Raw genomic sequence first — 17483 nt, 5'->3', positions numbered from 1 at the left:
GACTTTCAGTAAAAAAAAATTGAAATCTTTATGTAACACCCCAAATTTTTTTCCGCCAAGACTCGAACCATTCTTCATATGCGTATAGACTTGAACTGAATGACTTTTAATTGTATATATGAGTTAGGATCAATTCCTAAGTATTTGAAGAGTATTAGATGTGGTTTAGGGCCATAAGGGATCTCTAACACCAAGCCGAACCCAAAGAATTTCTATCGACTAAGTTTTCGTATGAGACCGTAGAAGGGTCAACTTCAAACGACCATATCTTCTAAAATATAACGAATTGGGTGGCCCATGACTATCAAATTAAAGGTATTTGAGTCTTATTTCCAACGCTACCAAGATTGCATTTTTTGGAGTTCGGAGTAAAAGGTTATGCCCAGTCGACCAGAGTCGTGCACTCTTCTGGTTAACTGGACATAACTTTTTACTCCGAACTCCAAAAAATGCAATCTTGGTAGAGTTGGAAAGAAAACTCAAAGACCTTTAATTTAATAGGTGATGGGCCACCTAATTCCTCATATATTTAGAGATATGGGCGTTTGAAGTTAACTCTTATACGGTCTCATATGAAAACTTAGCCGATAGAAATTCTTTGGACTTGGCTTGGTGTTATAAATCTCTTATGACCCTAATTTACCTCTAATACACTTAAAATACTTAGGAATTGATCCTAACTCATCTATACAAGTAGAATTCATTTGGTTTGAGTCTATACGCATTTGAAGAATGATTCGAGTCTTGGCAAAAAAAATTTGGGGTGTTACAAATCCGCTGACTTATATTTTCATATATTCATAGACTAACACACATGAAAAATTGAGAAAATTCTGAAATTTTATTTCTTGACCTCTAACACAAAAAATAATAATCCATTGACTAACATACATGAAAAACTGAGTTAATCATGAATTTCTATCTCGTGACCCCGAAACTCCAAAAAAGTGGCATTGATCTTGTAGAGGCATCAAGTATCATTCACTAGGTAATCACAAATGGACCCACATAATTTGGGATTAAACAAAATTGTTAGTAATATTCTTAAATTTTCATGGACATGAAAAAATGAGAATCCCGAATTTCTATTTCGTGACTCCGAAACTCTTTAAAAAGTGACGTTGATCTTGTAGAGGTAATGAGTATTGTTAGATCGTTACGAGTGAACCCATAAAATTTGGAGTCAACCAGAATCACTCGATCATATATCAAAAAATTTATAGACTAATATACATGAAAAACAATTGATTAAAAATATAAATTTGGATCATAATAGATGAAACCTTTAATCGAATCAAAGAAAATATATCAAACATAAGTCAGATGACTTACTATAAGTATACTATATTTTTCAAAATGATTTTAGAAATCAAAATCATCTAGATTAGGTTTTGGTGAAGTCAACAAAGCAGTATATAGTCTTAGTCGATCCTCCCCGAGCGAAGAACAACGAGACAATGGCCTTCTTGGTCTAATAAAAGACAGAGAAGAAAATGTCAATCGATGTTTGTATCTTCCCCAAGCTAATTGAATAGCAACAGCAGCCCAAGTTCTCCACCCTGGTGAATAATACCTTGCACTTCTTTTTACTTTCTCATTTACAAACGTATATCTGAAACAAAGACAGATTTAGAATTTAAATTCGATAAATTAATATATTTTTTTAAAGTTTTAGCCTCAAATATAATTAATTCATACTCTTAAATTTATGAGTTCAGAATCTGATACTCCTTATAATTGTACTACGAAGGGGTTCGTAATACGAAGGCCAAAACACCTAATTTTTAGTGTATACTTAGGCATAAGTTATATATTTAAAAATTACATGACCAATATTTTACGTCAACGTAGTTAACGATTCAAAATATTTTATAAAATATTTGAAAAAATCATCGTTAAAGAAGAGACTGTATGACTTCCCAAAGAGTAACATCTTCCCATAAAAGGGACAGATTGAAGTATTTGTTAAAGTTATGTGATTGATACCTATATTTTCTTTTTGCTGTCCCACCCTATGTCTAGTACCTACATCGGGGTTGGCCTATAGGTGAAAATTATATATTTTATGTTTCGCGTAAAAAATATTGAATTCAGTTTTTTCCACATATATTAGAAGAAACACAAATTTATGACCGGTCTATTACAAAATTTGTAATAGACTTGCCATGGTTTTAAAACAAATTCATCGATGTGGATGAAATTTGTTACGATTGTAATGTCACACATGTTTTTTAGACAATTGAATTGTGACGAATTTTGTACTCATAAATGTCATATTGAATTCAATTGAACATGTAACTGAAATACCACGATGTACCTGAAATGTTGCGTCACATACTTGACATCTTCGGCCTCGAGGCCAAAGGCTTCGACGGTCTCGAGGGTCACCAACGTCGAGGACGATGGTGGCAACCGCTCGACGAAAGGTCGCCGGAGACACCATGACAATAGTTCATCTCCACTGAAATTTCCGGGACCTAACATGCAATAACTTTTGACACCATCTCGTAAATATTGGCTACTTTGGAGGTGACCTCTTACTATAAATAACATTCTTTGTACTGGATCTCCTTCTCTAGATATCTAACCAAAAAAAAAAAAAATATTAGCTAAACAGTAAAATTTGTCGTTAATTTTATTTAGAGATGAATTAGCGATAAATTATCTAAAAAAAAGATAGCTATTGAAAATTCAACGATAAATTAGCATTGATGTTCGTAGCTAAGATTCAAACTTACTGTTTCCCCCTTAGTGAAAATCAAGGACTTCACACGATCACATATGTTCTCTAGCACCAAACTGTCCATATGTTGAAATAAAGGTACCTAAAATAATTAAGTGCATGTATCATTAGAATAATATCTAATGTATAGATAATATATTTCGATAATTATTTATTAGTGCGTAGTCTAAATTGACTCATAAGTAACCTTATTAAAATATTCTCTTTTTTTTTTTATGTTTGATATGTTATATATTGCTATAATAAAGCTATTATAAGATAATAAAAGTTGATAAGAGTTGAGTGAATTGGGTTATGACCCCATTGTTTAGCCTATCTTCACCCAATTCATTGCAGCGCAAGTAATTTTTGGACATGATTGAGCGTAAATTTCTCGGGGTACTCTATTTGGACACCTCTATTTAATTTGTACTTTTTGCACGTCATCTATCCACTTTGAAACAACTTCAAATATGTAATTTCTGAAACTTCAGGAAAAACTGTGGATGAAAAGCAAAAATGACTAAACTTCAGCCATATATGTATGAAATTTAGTAAAAAATGTATGAATTTCAGTCATATTTTTTGTCCAAAGGTAGGTTTTATCATGACTTACTTCACACTCCATATATTTAAAGATGTTCTGAAGTAGATAGACGTGCAAAAATCTATAAATTATGACATAACTTACACCAAAATCAGGTATCCTAATTTGCACTTTTCTCAGTGATTGAACAATGATTCATTTATTAATTCAATTTATTATAATATATTTAAATTCAGCTCAAACCGTCCATTTTACCTGTCTGACCAAGTCCAAGCACAAATGGTACTTAATGTCCCTCCTAAGACCCTCAGGAAGATTTCTAATCATCTCACATTCATCAACACCACGCATTGCTGCCCATTTTTGCCTTTCAAAATTTCTAGTCCTTTGCTTTAACTCTCTAGGTAACCTTCTTCTCCTCATCCACCATTCTACATTTCTCATCTTTAGTTGCATTGCTTGTTTCTTTGATGTTGTTGCATGCAAGAACACCTACATTATATATCCATTTCATGTCAAGAATATTAGTTTCTTTGTTTCAATTTATACGACACGCTTTCCTTTTTAGTCAGTCTCAAAAAAAATGACACATTTCATGTCAAGATTATTAGTTTCTCTATTCCAATTTATATGACTCTCTTTCTTTTTTAGTCAGTATAAAAAAGAATGACACATTTAACTTTAAAATGCTCATTTTATCAAAAAAAAATGCTCATTTTATCCTTAATGAAATGACTTATCGCCACACAAATATCGATGACGTATTTTGGACCACAAGTTTCAAAAAAAAAAAAAATTTAAACTTTATGTCAAGTCAAACTACATCATAAAAAAAAAATTAAAAGCCAAACTACATCATATTAATTGGGATGGAGAAAGTAATATAAGTACAGTTTAATTTGTGATAGCAAATTAATCCATACTTAATATTTTGTCAAGAGTTTAAGTTATATATAGTTAGAAAGTTTCATGCCAACATATGGCTGATTAGTTTTAGACTTTTATGAAATCTAAAACTAAACATAAATTAATATTTTTAGTATGATAATTAAATTTACCTTAATGTTTCCAATGAACATGGTGACCAAAATTAGGCCAGAGGTAAGAACTATGATAATGAAAATCAGTTCTAGCCAATCTGTTGTGCTCTCCAAGTTCCCAAATGTACTGCACAATAATTAATTAATGCACTTGGATTTGTTATTAACCCTATGGATACAATACAAGAAAAAAAGAAAAAAAAAGTCACAAGATTTTAATTTTTTCCGTTCATTTTTACTTGTTCACTTTGAATTTTGCACGATTTTTAAAAAAACAACGATTGATATGAGTATTTTACCCACAATACTCATATTAATTGATGTTTAGTATTTAAGTCGTGGAAAATAATTTGGGAAATAAGTAATAAATGTTAAGGATAAAAACGAAAAAAAATAATCATCTTTTCTTGATATGTTAAAAGTGAAAATCTAGTTTTGAAATAGTAGACAAAAAAAATGAACAGTGGGAGTATTAGATAAAATTTATATTGCTCGAACTCTCAAGAATTGTTCTATATAGCACTCGTGTCGGATTATTCAAAAATACATTACTTTTCACTACGATTAATCTTAAATTAACTACGAACTTTGTCGTTAATCTATTGCTAAATATCTCTTAGCTAGAAGAAAAAAATTACTATAATAATGTATCACTAATCCGTTGTTAAATAGAATTAACAACGATTTTTGTTGTTTCACTACATTATTTGTCCGTTGCTAATTTATGTTTTTTGATAGTGATTAAAGAATCCAACAAACACCCTCACAACATTTTTAAAAAGTCCGAACAAGACAGGATAAAGTTATTAGTACATACCTTAGAGTCATGAGGCCCCAAAATATTGGAAGTAATATTTTCTCAATATGATTTTCATTTGAGAAAAGTTGAACAGTCCATTTATAAGCTCCATAATCAAAATTTTGCCCATTTTTAAGACAAGTAAATCTTGCATTACTTGTTTCTCCCCACATCAATCTATTTTTTTCCTTCACCAAACTACTTGTTCCATAATAAAATGACTCTTCACATGCCAACATTTTTAGGTCACAACCTTTTGTAACTATGCATTGTTCTTTTAGACATTTGGCTGCCCTTTGAATACCTAGCAAGTACCAACATGCTCCCACAGCCTGCATGTTCGGGTTCGGAGTACAAGAGTCAAACTAAAATACGTGAATTCAACTTTTGTCCCAATTTGTGTGTCTCCTTCAGATTTTGAGAGTCGGTTTTCTTTTTCATATTTTAAACTATCAAATATTGTGACTTATAATATATTTTTACGTAGTTTTTGATTTTCAAAAAAATATAAAGATTTCATGTCAGAACATAAAAAATTAAAAAAAAACATTAAAAACTCTCAAAATCTAAAAAATATCATATAAATTGGGACAGAAAGAGTATATATATTTAAAAACTACGTATGAATAGTATTGAAAATCAACAAAGTAAATAATTAAGTTTAAGAATTAGAAAATGAGAAGTTTTAAAGTTTATGAGTTTATTTCTATAGTAGAAAGGTGCATGAAACATAAGTAAAAGTTTATTTAATCACCATAGTAAAAATTAAAATAATTAACTACGAAATTTGCTATTAATCTGTCACTAAAGCTAATAAGATTTTTTTATAATCTGTCGTTAAATAAGATTAGTGGCAAATTTTTTTCCATAGAAGATGCTCTAAACAAATAATACTATACTTGTTATTACGGATAACTTAATATAACAATATAAATTACTATTATAAGATCGTATATACTGTCAGATAACCTAATATAACAATATAAATTACTATTATAAGATCGTATATACTGTAAAACTTACGTGCGATGCGACAAAATAAGCAATGGTATTAAGTGCAATTCCCCACCAAACAGTGCCAAAAATGTAGCCAGACAGATTCTGCATTCTTCTCAAGAGGCAAATTGAGTGATAGATTTTGGGAAGATATTGAAATAAGAATATAATTAATAAAACTGTCATCACTGTTGTTGTTAAATCTTTTTCCAATAGAATTGGAATTCCTACCCACATCACTAGCTGCAAAAAAAAAATGAGAATGAAAATTAATTAATCACATAATATTTAAGTTATATACAGTGATAGTATACAACAACAACAACAACAAACCCAGTATATTCCCATAATGTGGGGTCTGGGAAGGGTAGAGTGTACGCAGACCTAACCCCCACCTTGAAAGGTAGGGCGGCTGTTTCCGAAAGACCTTCGGCTTTAAGAGAGGACAAGATAAAAGGTCAGATAGGAGCAAACATATAGAAAACAAGATGAAAACAGAAATAGCAAAAGGGAAAGTCGTGGTAGAGTGGTACGGGAAGAAAGAGGCATAACTACAATAAATAAATAAATAAGATAAGATAGATAAGACAGTCAAAGTACGATGGCGCCACAACTATAAACAACAATACAATGCAGAAATCAAAAGGCAATAAACAATGGACAGAACTACAACTACTATGGTGCAAAAGATGAATCACTTAGCCTTTAATCCTAATCTGGGTCCTCCACGAAGGAAGTTATAGTGCGCTAATGCGCCTACTAGTAGGGTAGGGTAACGCGACTATGTACTAGCCTTCTACCCGAATGCGAATTGTATCATGTATGATAGCATATATATTAATAGGAATAGAGTTATATATAAGGCTACGGAGGTTCAATCGAATCTCCTTTGTCAGAAAATTCTACAGAGCAAATAAGGTATAAATGTGTTGCATCTCATTTAAAAAATTAAGTTATTAAAGATAGAACGTTTTTATTAAGTATGTGGTCATATTATCTAAAAGTTTATGTGATTAGAGATAACATATTATTATTTATTTAATTATATCTTCCAACACTCCCATTTACGCACGGCATGATTCTTTTTTAGGAGTCAAATACATGGATTTATATTATAGTATGTGACTATCTGATCGATATATATTATTTTTATTTTTATTAAATCCTTCGAAAATATATTATTTAGAAAAAATTAATACGCATTTTAAAGAGTTAGAAGAATTGGTCACATCACATGTATTACTATTGAAATGCATGCGTTTTTGTCACCTTTAAAGTATAATTTCATGCTAAAATCCAAAATATGCATATTGCCATTTTACATCACTTGCTATCAAGTACTGATAACTGCAACTAAAAGGTAGATATATATTACTTATATGAACCTATTAAGTATAGAATTTATTTATTTTTTCAAAAACAATTATAATTTTAAACATGTAATTGTAAGTGCAAGCATCATATATAAAAATTTTGAATCCGTTTCTGATCAAGAAAGAACTCACCTGAGGTAAAGGGAGTATGACAAAGAGATCAAACAAGAAACCTTTGTTAGACTTCAAGTATGGCATATTTCTTCTTCTATTTATCATCATCTTGAATTGCAACCACATATTCCATACATGTAAACCATCAGTCATACACCGGAAAACCGTCACGGCGACGGCGAACCACCCATCGATGAAAAGGCACATACAACTTTCACTTATAGAAATTGCATAGAAAAAAAGTGGATCAACAAAAAGACCAAGTGCACATACTAGCAAGAAAACTCTGTTCCATTCTTGAACCCATTGGGCTTTAGGGTCAATGAATTTATTTCTTGAGAAAAATAATCCTATGATGATGTTTAATCCAACTTTATCATTTCTGCCATCACGACCACCACTACTACTACATGGTTCATGAATTTTGCTAAACTTATGTTGGGAGTACGCGCTTTCATCTTCTTCGACAATTTCTTCATCATAATCATCTTCTTCTTCGTCATCATCAGTACTAACAATGTATGTATGTTCATGATGACTAGCCATTTTTAGTGTATCTAGAGGGTGTCACAACTAGAAACACACGCGTATTTCTCTTTTGTGTATGGAGGGTTTCACTACTAGAAACACACGTAGTTTTCTCTTGTGTATGGAGGGTGTCACTACTAGAAACACGCGTAGTTTTCTCTTGTGTCTGGAGGGTGTCACTACTAGAAACACACGTAGTTTTCTCTTGTGTCTGGAGGGTGTCACTACTAGAAACACACGTATTTTTCTCTTGTGCCTGAAGGTGTCACTATTAGAAACATGCGAATTTATCAAGAATGTGCTCGTCGAAGACTATTTTTGATAAATTTTTGATAGAAATCCAAGATTTCAGACAGGAACGTCTGTTGGAAATCACGGAATTGAAGAGGAGGGTGATTTTAATTGGTGAAAGAATTGAAATGGGGTTGGTTTTGGGAATTATAGAGAGGAGAAGAGAATATATGCAGAGTTTTTGTGCCCAGAAGAAGATACAAATAATTGTAGTTTTTTTTTATTTGGAGTATTTATTAGAGATATGGAACTAAATGGAGTAAGAAGATAAATTCGATGAATTCCCTAAACTGACCCTTGGTAATTTGTAGTGCTATATGTATCTATCAATGAAACTGAATTTTTTTAAAAAATTACATTGGTATTTGTTAAATATACAATCGACAACATCCCTCCATCCTTAATCAGAGGTTTATATTTGAGTCTTGAGAATGGAGAAACTTCTGATACAGAGTATTTTCTCCTTTATAGACCCTATACAATGCGAATCTAAATTAATCAAATCAGTGAATTTCGAATATCAAATAATCATTATGCCCCCAAAAAAACTAATTGAATTATTAGTATAATTTAATTGATTGAAGCACAATAATAATTTGCTTTATTTATTTGCGCAGGTTTAATTAATGTCATTGACTTTAACTTTATTAGTATTTCATTTGGTTAGCATTTGTAGAATGAAACAATCATTATTTTTCATTTAGAACGAGTTATATAGTTACAAGTAATTACAACAAACACATATTTTCTCGATGGAAGACGATATGAATTATTTTGAGATAATTAAAGACACCTTATAAATATAGCTAGAACAAAAAGTGAGAAAAAAAAACAAAAGTTGAAAAAGGGTAATATTGGAAACAAAAGGAGACAAAAAGTGGGACATTTTTTTGTATATAAAAAAACAAAGATTTGAAGGAAGGTGCAGAAGTTATGTCATATTCACAAATAAGTTTAAAAAACACAAGTTCGAAGCACTTTCCTTTTTTTGTTTGTTTGCAAATCAATTAATATGAAAGAAAAAAAATTATCCTTCCTTACTACAAGTACAACATTACTATAAAATCAAATATCACTTTCAAGAAGAAAAAGATGTATTAATAGAGCCGTTAGGTACTTGAAGAGATCATCTAAAGATTTTCTGGTCAGTTTAATTTATACACAGACAATATATAATTTGAAGTAACATTACCTATAACTATAACATGGTATAGGGTGTGATAACTTCTGACCGCTTCAATTTTCCCATGTTAGCTTGGTCATAATATTTTCTAGAAAATATGTTTACTTGGAAACAAGTTCCTTGAAAACAAGAAAAATAACTTTCCTAATGAAAGTACGAAAAACTAGCTTCAAAATGACATTATGCGTTGATGCCCAAACATCTATAAATTAAGTCATGCTTCACTAGCTAAGCAGACAAACGTTGGAAGTTCAAGAGAGGCATTTTTTACCCAAAATTAACGTTAAGGGCTATTGAGGTCCTATAGGTGGAAGAGGGCAAATTTAAAACTATTTTTTTTAATGACTGTAGTATCTGAGCCAGTTTTTTGTGCACCTCTACTGATTCCACGAGATACCTAGTATTTTTATCTCTGTTGGGATTTAAACCTGAGACCTCGATATGCAATATAATTTTCCAATGATCAGAACTCAAATGAACCCTTTGCACCCCTAGCTCCGCAAGTCTGCAAGTGTGTGGAGTGGGGTCTGAGTGAAAGGAGCACGTGGATTTATTGTGGAGCATTCTGCTCCTTCAGAATCTTAGATGAGTCTTGATAATATTGTTTGGGTCTGGAATTGTAAACTTAGTTGTTTGTAGTTTACAGAGAGACAAACTAACATTTCTGTTATAACAAAATTAGTACACTAACTTTCTTCAACTTTTTCTTTATCTCTTCCAAATTTTATTATATACTGAAGCAATTTTTTTGGTTTTGTGTATGTTGACACATTGATATGGTCCATCCTTCCTATTCCAGCCAATGATGGTGGCACACCACTAAATTTGGCTCAATCCCCGAGGGCCAATGGTAAAAGACTCGAAATTCAATGGCTAACACGTACTCGTGCCTCTACCTTGTCGGGGATAATGAGTCCGACCCTCTACTTCTTTGAGATACATAATTAGTATATATAGTTCGTGCCAGAGTATTCTTGCATGGTATATGGTTACCAAGTAAGGTGCAGAAAACCATTTTGAACACACGAATAACTTTTCAGGTTCTAGAGAATTCATAGAGCTAACTCAACTAGTTTGAGGTAGAATGTAGAGTTTCATTGATCGTATAGTAGTAAACCCTTTAAAGTAGAAGTTCGTATTCTACTCTATTTAACGGTACAAGATTCTATGCACCTCGACTATCTCACCAAGTACCCGCTACCTCCCACCCATTCAGGTACCGAATAACTCTGCCTATCAAGACTTACACAGATGGGACGAAATCATCTAGTGTCTTTTGTCTCCGCCAGAATCTGAACTCTGATCTCCAAGGTTGGCATAAACTTCATTGACAACTAGGTCACACCCTTGGGTGCACAACAACAAAATACTCATGGGGAGACAGGATGCACACAAACCTTACCCCTATCTTTGTGGATTCACCAAGAACACAAATTTCTTATTTGTAATGATAGACTTAACTAAGGAGCAAAGCCACAACCAAATTCAATACAGCCTATCACAACTTCTAATGTTGATTGAAAAATTGACCTTTAACAGAATCATGACACGGGCACTGTGAGAAGTACCATAATACCAAGTGAAAAGGTAAAGGAACTTACCCGCACACGATATTTACACTGAATCAATAGATGTATGACACGCCTTCGCACATAGCCTTCTCTCACTTAACCATGGTTCATTAGTATATAACCATGGATATGACTGGACGATTTAAAAGAGGCCCCTAAACATGTAACAAAAAAAGTAAGAACCAATGGATACAGAACAACCTTGTCATATCTCCACAGAAGAAAATAATATATCTAACTAGAATGTACTTTTACAAGCACAGGAAGAACTCAAGGGAGAAGCTATTGAAGCTAGAGTTCATTATTCCAAAAGACTTTCTACTATCTACTTTAATGTTCCACTTTCTTCATATTACGTGGGAAATCAAGATATAATCAGTAAATCATTGATATTTATCCTATATGTTTTTGTGGTGACCAATATCTGTTGTTTTCAGCTTCAAAACTCGGTGTGTAATGGACCCGACCCTGTAAACCTTCTCCATATTGAACACACAAACCACAACGATTAGAAAAGAACACGTCTAGTTTGCTTTTGATCAACGCTGAAAAGAACAATTACGATGCAACAACAACTTTATGCCTCTCTCAATATTGCTACGTACCAGACAGTAAGATGTGTTCTGGAGCACTTGAAATATTGCAGCATAGCAATAAGATGAACCTCACACAAAATCAATTTGACAGTATTAGAATCTACATGTCATTTACCCATTTTCATTGCACAGTTGGCATAGAATGGAAGAGATAGGAGCGTGTACTATTTACATATGGGCTTAATCTTTTATCAGTAGAAAACCTTCTTCTTTACATTTGCGCGATTCGTGACTTCCTTTCTGTTATCTAGATTCACCTGCATTGATTAAAAAAGTGTAAAAAAAGTTATTCCTTCCAATAAACTTTTTCAAATTTTAGTGACTATCTGACAGTCACAAATTAATTGCTAGACATTTAATCATACATTAGGGTTAAAATATTTCAAATCCCAATAAAAAGTAATGGTAAAAAGTTAGTGAGAATGATTGACAAAGGAATGAAATATATCAAGAATATATTGGCATGTCTAATTGCACCGATATTATAAAGCCCGGAGGAAAAACATAGTGAATAACGAAAAGGATGTACCATAGCAAAACTACGTTTCTCGAACTCTTCAAAAATGGCACTGAGTGTATGTTGAATCCTCCAAAATTAGTACATTTTTGGAGGATCCGATACGGGCACAGCAGCATTTTTGAAGAGTAACAACGTAGTGGCAAAACATGAGAAGGCAAAGACGTCAAAAGAACTTCGATGATCAAAAGACCTAGGAACAGAATGACTGATGACGACATGAATTGGACTACTTAGGTGAGTCATCACTCATCCTCCTAGAGACTCAATTGAAACCAGTACCAAATCTAACATTTTCTCAGACTGCCTTTCAGCTTTCTAGTCAAAAGCCCCCTAATAAGTGAAACTCCCTCGTGTCTCATTTTCTGTGAAACACTTTCCTTTTATAGTCTCCTAAAAAGAATGACACCTTTCTATATTTAGATTAACTTTAAACTTCTCATTTTATCCTTAATAACATGATTTTATAGTCATAGAAATGTTTATGGCATGTTTAGGACTCTTGCACTCTAACACGAAATAAAGCCAGAAGCTAATTAACTACGATGAATACAAATGCTAAATTCTGCAATATATCTTCAGACTTAGCTCCACCACAATAATTTGCATTTACAGCTCGAACTCTTGAGATTTTTTTTCTTTTCGACCAGTCAAAAAGTAAAACTATTGAGCAAGAATAAGTGGCTAAGAGTAAAAAGGTTACCATAAAACCACTCGACTTTGTGCTCTGGCAGCTTCTTTTATTCTCATTTTTGTAACTTGAGAATTTTGTACTACACCCCTGGTTGTCTTTGACAATTGACTTCTGGCTCATACCCATTCTCACAACAGCATTCTCCTTACCACTGCTCACAACCCTTCTACACTGGCTACTTCCAATTCTTTCACTAGGCTTTGAGGCCAAAATTGAGGCTACATGTCCATTGGCTCTTTGAGGAACCAAAGATTTTCTTTGTACATTATTCGGATGAGCCTATAACAACATACAATTTGGATAAATCAATCAGTGTATCAATGGTTAAACATGGAAAGAAACATTAGTAATGCACCCCTCCCATCAAACAGAAGTCAATTTATAAAATATGCTTGTCCAGCTACAGTGCTTAATCACTTTGAAAAAGTCAAGAATTACAGAAACCCCTGCCAATCCCAAAATTTTGCAGTAAAATAGTAGGCAAAAGTTTGCCTGGTCAAAACATAATCTTCTAAAATCTTCAACTTGCCAAATGAAGAAAAAAGAAAAAGGAGGACGCCTGCCATATAAAGCTTTTGAACGACATTTCCGGGCTCTCACCTTTGCTTTATTAGTTTCACTGGGAACAGACGAAGAAACAGATCTTCCAGAAACCATTTTTGGGATAGAAGTTTTATTATGAGCTTGAACAGGAACCTTGGACATATTAGCTTGTTTCACTTCTACAATTGGAGTTACATTTCTGCTATCTGGGGTTTTCTCTTTATTTTCTCTCTCAGTTTCGTCTTCTCTTTCTTTGTAGGGAATTGAAGAAGATCCTACACTCGACTTACTTGAGGAAGATTTCCGACTTTCTGATTGCCTACAAACATTTACCTCCATCCTTGATGCTTGTCTTGTAACACAACTTTTCCTCAGACTTACTCTTAGAGATGACAATAACCCAGTAGTTTGACCAGACACTTCAAAAGACTTCTGCCCACAAGCTTCAGATGTAATGGTGCTTGAAGAATCACTAACACACAACTCTTGCTTGTAACACGGTTCTCCATTCTCTGATGTAATGCAGCTGCTTATTGAACGGATTTTGTCACTATAGACAGCCAAAGAGTTCGAGCTAATCTTTTTATCCCTGGAACTGAGAGCTTGACAAGCAGAATCTGAGTCTAAAGCTGCAAAGCTTGTTAATTTTTTATGGTTTTTGTTTGTCTTATGCTCAATTATTTTATCAGCTTCTAAACCCCCTTTACTTAAGTGCTTGACTGGATGTTTCTTATCCAAGGTAAGCCTCTGATCTCCTTGAGTCCACTGTCTGTTTCGGAAATCTTTGCCTCTTGATCTTGAAACTGAAGGCGGGAGCTTAGGAGAAGATGATCCCTGCATGCCATGCTCCAGGTTTATGGAACTCTCTCCAGAGCAAGAAAATGTGGATTTCAACTCTCGAGAAGAAGCCTGGTGAAACCTGAAAGCTCAGTCAACTTAGAGATACCGCAATACTATAGTGAAACTGAACAAAGTCCACAAAAACAGAAGATGCTTACGGATGGCTTATGTGGAACCATTCATCATCCCTGCAATAAAAAGATGAAAACTTTGGATTGAAAAACTAATTTCCCAAGAAACCAGCAAAAGTTGAGAAACCCAAACAACCCATACAGCCACTCACATGTCTTTGTAAGTAGACTTACATTCCAAGGTAAGGTCCACCCACACAGGGGCCTCAATCTGATCCTGCGGATATCAGCATCAGGAAACTATCACAACCATAACCACATAACTAAAACGTCAAAACCCCTTACAGACCATTCTAACAGTTTCAATCTCTATGGAGTATGGCCAACATTAAGTTACAAAGTAGCAGAAAAAGAGAAGTTATGGCAAAAAAACAAATCAACCAAACAACTACTCATCAATCCCAAACTAGTTTCACTTTAACTATATAAATCATTAATACTCACATTCCATTCTATCTGAACCTACTTCATCCCAACGCTAAATAATTTTTCTTTTCAAAGGAGCAAAATTGTTAGAATATTTTGAATGAACAGTGAGTACCATTAGCGACAATCAAATAAGAGAAGGTGGTCCGAACATAAAGCAAAACCAAAACCACAGCAACTCATAAGCTACTGATAGATGAGGGATGCAAAAGCATGACTGCTAACACAAACCTAAGAATTGGTCCAAAACAACACATCAAAGCGAGTACCAATAAGAAATGCTAGAGGAATTTCCATTCTCTTTTCTATTCAAACCCATTTCAACCAGGTGAAACCCATAACATCCACCACAAAACATACATCTCAACAACAATTACAACAAGGTCTTAATCCCAAAACCACAGTGATTCCGTAAGCTACTGTAGAAGAGAGATAAACATATGATTGCTAACACAAACAAATTAAGCCAAAGTAGCCAAACAAAAAATTAGGTCAAAACAGGTTTCAAGTAAACGTGTAGTCATGAGATTGCTTGCTTTCCAACGGGATAGGGCTTGATGGTGTCTGGAAGAGCAGGTTTGTCATAATACTAGCCTTATTCATGTAGTTTCAGTCTTTTAGTATCTATTATCATTTGTTGTTTACAATGTTTTAGGTGATCGCATTATGTTGTTGACATTGTTGTTCCTTGCATGTGTGCTCTGCACTGCTCTACTAATAGTTGTCATGTTTTCTTCCCTGTCGTTTTTCCATTCCATTACTCTTTGATTTGCTTTATTTGAGCCGAGGTTTTTTTAGAAATAGCCTCTCTACCTTCATGAGGTAGGAATAAGGTCTATTTCACTGCATATGTTGTTGTTGAATACCCATGAGAAATGCCATAGAAAATTCCATTTTCTTTTTCTATACAAACCCATTTCAACAAAGTAAAATGGGTCTCAATCCCAAAACCACAGTGATTCTTAAGCTAAATGATGCAAAATCATGATTGCTAACACAAACAAAGAAAACCCAAATTAAGCCAAAACAGCACCCCGATTGAAGCAAGTACCAAAAGAGAACATTTCCATTCTCTTTTTCCATACAAACCCATTTCAACTACGTGAAATGGGGTCTCAATCCCGCATTTCAGTAGACATACAAATCTAGACAAACATCAAGAAGGATTAAAGATAAAAGTTGTTAAGACAATAAAAGATTTACCAAAAAAGCCCAGTGATCGAACTGTTCCTTGTGTTTCTTGGATAAATTTTCAACCCCATTGACTCCACGATCTACAATGGGGAGTTTGTTTGACGGTTTTCTGAGACCCATTTGTGTATTCATCGGAATATGTGGAATCTCCGGCCAGTTTACCGTCTCTCCGGTAGCTTTTTGGACTTTCTTTTCAAGTTGGTGGGATTTATTTAAAAGAGCAATTTGCACGAGGTCCTTCAAAGTTTCAAAAAGTACAATAGTATCCTCGTCTTTTCAAGTTTTATTTTAGCTTTTTTTTTTTTGGTACATTGAAAAATATGAAACTACATAAAATTGTGCATAAGCTACATTGTTTAAATCAATCAAAAACAAAAACTTCATTTCGTAATTTTATTGATTGCATTTTTTATACTATCAAATCTTTTGTATGATTGTAATTTTCATTCATTAGAAAATCTGCATATTTATTTGTTTATCTCTAAATATGAATAACAGTTGTCTTGTTGAACTCTAACAGCAATAAGTATTTGCAATCTGTAATAATAGTCATAAGCAGAAATGTCATTTCATTAAATAAGCCATAAGCAAAAACATTATCCATTGAATTAGCCATAAGCAAAAATGTCATTTCATTAATCGCATTTTTCTGTCGTACGTACTATCAAAACATTCTTCATGGTTGTAATTTTCATTCAACTGAAGATGTTTCATTTTGTTTATCTATTTTTAAATATGAATAATAGTCGTCTTTTTGAATTCTGACATCAACAAGTAGTTAGAATCTTTAATAATAGCGCTGAGAGAAACTATATGTTCTCCTCTTGGATACGCTTGATAACAAGTAGGCAGGTCTCTATTTGTGCTTATTAGTTATTGTAAAAAGATCACCCAATAATTTATGACCAAATTAAGATGTTTGAATAATTATTTGTCTTAATATTTAGTATTCTAATTCAAATATAACATCTTAATAATATTCAGATATGTATTCATATTCACAAGTCTTAATATTAATTTTTTAAAATACGAGGACTAAGTCTCTTCAACCTCAGCCAAACATGATATAATTGTAGTGTTGATTTATTTTACTATGGGGTAGTTGTTACTGTCCTAAACAGAGTAGATATAATCAGTTTGGTTTCCGTAGCACATTGCGGGGATAGCTCAGTTGGGAGAGCGTCAGACTGAAGATCTGAAGGTCACGTGTTCGATCCACGTTCACCGCATTATTATTTTTTCTTTTTCATATTTTTAGGATTGTATTATTTGATCATTTTAAAGGAGAGCATGAAGTAACGGTAAAGTCATCTTCACGCCAAATTTCATTTATTTATTCTATTAAGCACTTCTTTCACATCATTAGCTTTGAAAAATT

The 17483-nt window shown here is 33.1% G+C and overlaps 2 protein-coding genes and 1 non-coding gene across 3 annotated transcripts; 1 reads left to right on the top strand and 2 right to left on the bottom strand.

Annotated features, from left to right (window-relative positions):
• Nucleotides 1-1193: 1193 nt before the first annotated feature.
• Nucleotides 1194-8695, bottom strand: LOC129875897 (cyclic nucleotide-gated ion channel 4-like). Its single transcript, XM_055951131.1, has 8 exons — nt 7610-8695; nt 6132-6347; nt 5127-5440; nt 4328-4436; nt 3525-3761; nt 2739-2825; nt 2318-2583; nt 1194-1612 (listed from the first exon to the last, which is right to left on the bottom strand). The coding sequence occupies exons 1-8, from the start codon at nt 8135-8137 to the stop codon at nt 1363-1365; spliced, it is 2007 nt and encodes a 668-aa protein (XP_055807106.1). The 5' UTR covers nt 8138-8695; the 3' UTR covers nt 1194-1362.
• A 3035-nt stretch (nt 8696-11730) lies between these two features.
• LOC129875898 (uncharacterized) lies at nt 11731-16312 on the bottom strand. The gene is made up of 6 exons (XM_055951132.1): nt 16115-16312; nt 14638-14702; nt 14513-14542; nt 13572-14433; nt 12981-13250; nt 11731-12017 (listed from the first exon to the last, which is right to left on the bottom strand). The coding sequence occupies exons 1-6, from the start codon at nt 16235-16237 to the stop codon at nt 11952-11954; spliced, it is 1416 nt and encodes a 471-aa protein (XP_055807107.1). The 5' UTR covers nt 16238-16312; the 3' UTR covers nt 11731-11951.
• Nucleotides 16313-17261: 949 nt separating this feature from the next.
• TRNAF-GAA (transfer RNA phenylalanine (anticodon GAA)) lies at nt 17262-17334 on the top strand. Its single transcript has one exon. It is a non-coding gene; the product is annotated as a tRNA-Phe (tRNA).
• Nucleotides 17335-17483: the final 149 nt, after the last annotated feature.

This window comes from Solanum dulcamara, chromosome 12, assembly GCF_947179165.1.
Source record: "Solanum dulcamara chromosome 12, daSolDulc1.2, whole genome shotgun sequence".
NCBI lineage: Eukaryota > Viridiplantae > Streptophyta > Magnoliopsida > Solanales > Solanaceae > Solanum > Solanum dulcamara.
This window is presented reverse-complemented; position numbering and strand designations above follow the sequence as displayed.

What these genes read in the sequence shown, in the direction of transcription:
- LOC129875897 (XM_055951131.1), bottom strand. Translation starts at nt 8,137, where the DNA reads ATGGCTAGTCATCATGAACATACATACATTGTTAGTACTGATGATGAC. An exon ending in TGTTCATTGGAAACATTAAG is followed by an intron (nt 3,762 to 4,327) that starts GTAAATTTAATT and finishes TATATAATGTAG; the next exon opens with GTGTTCTTGCATGCAACAAC. An exon ending in GCTTGGACTTGGTCAGACAG is followed by an intron (nt 2,826 to 3,524) that starts GTAAAATGGACG and finishes TAATTATTTTAG; the next exon opens with GTACCTTTATTTCAACATAT.
- LOC129875898 (XM_055951132.1), bottom strand. Translation starts at nt 16,237, where the DNA reads ATGAATACACAAATGGGTCTCAGAAAACCGTCAAACAAACTCCCCATT. An exon ending in GTGAAACTAATAAAGCAAAG is followed by an intron (nt 13,251 to 13,571) that starts GTGAGAGCCCGG and finishes ATGTTGTTATAG; the next exon opens with GCTCATCCGAATAATGTACA. An exon ending in CAAAGTCGAGTGGTTTTATG is followed by an intron (nt 12,018 to 12,980) that starts GTAACCTTTTTA and finishes TAATCAATGCAG; the next exon opens with GTGAATCTAGATAACAGAAA.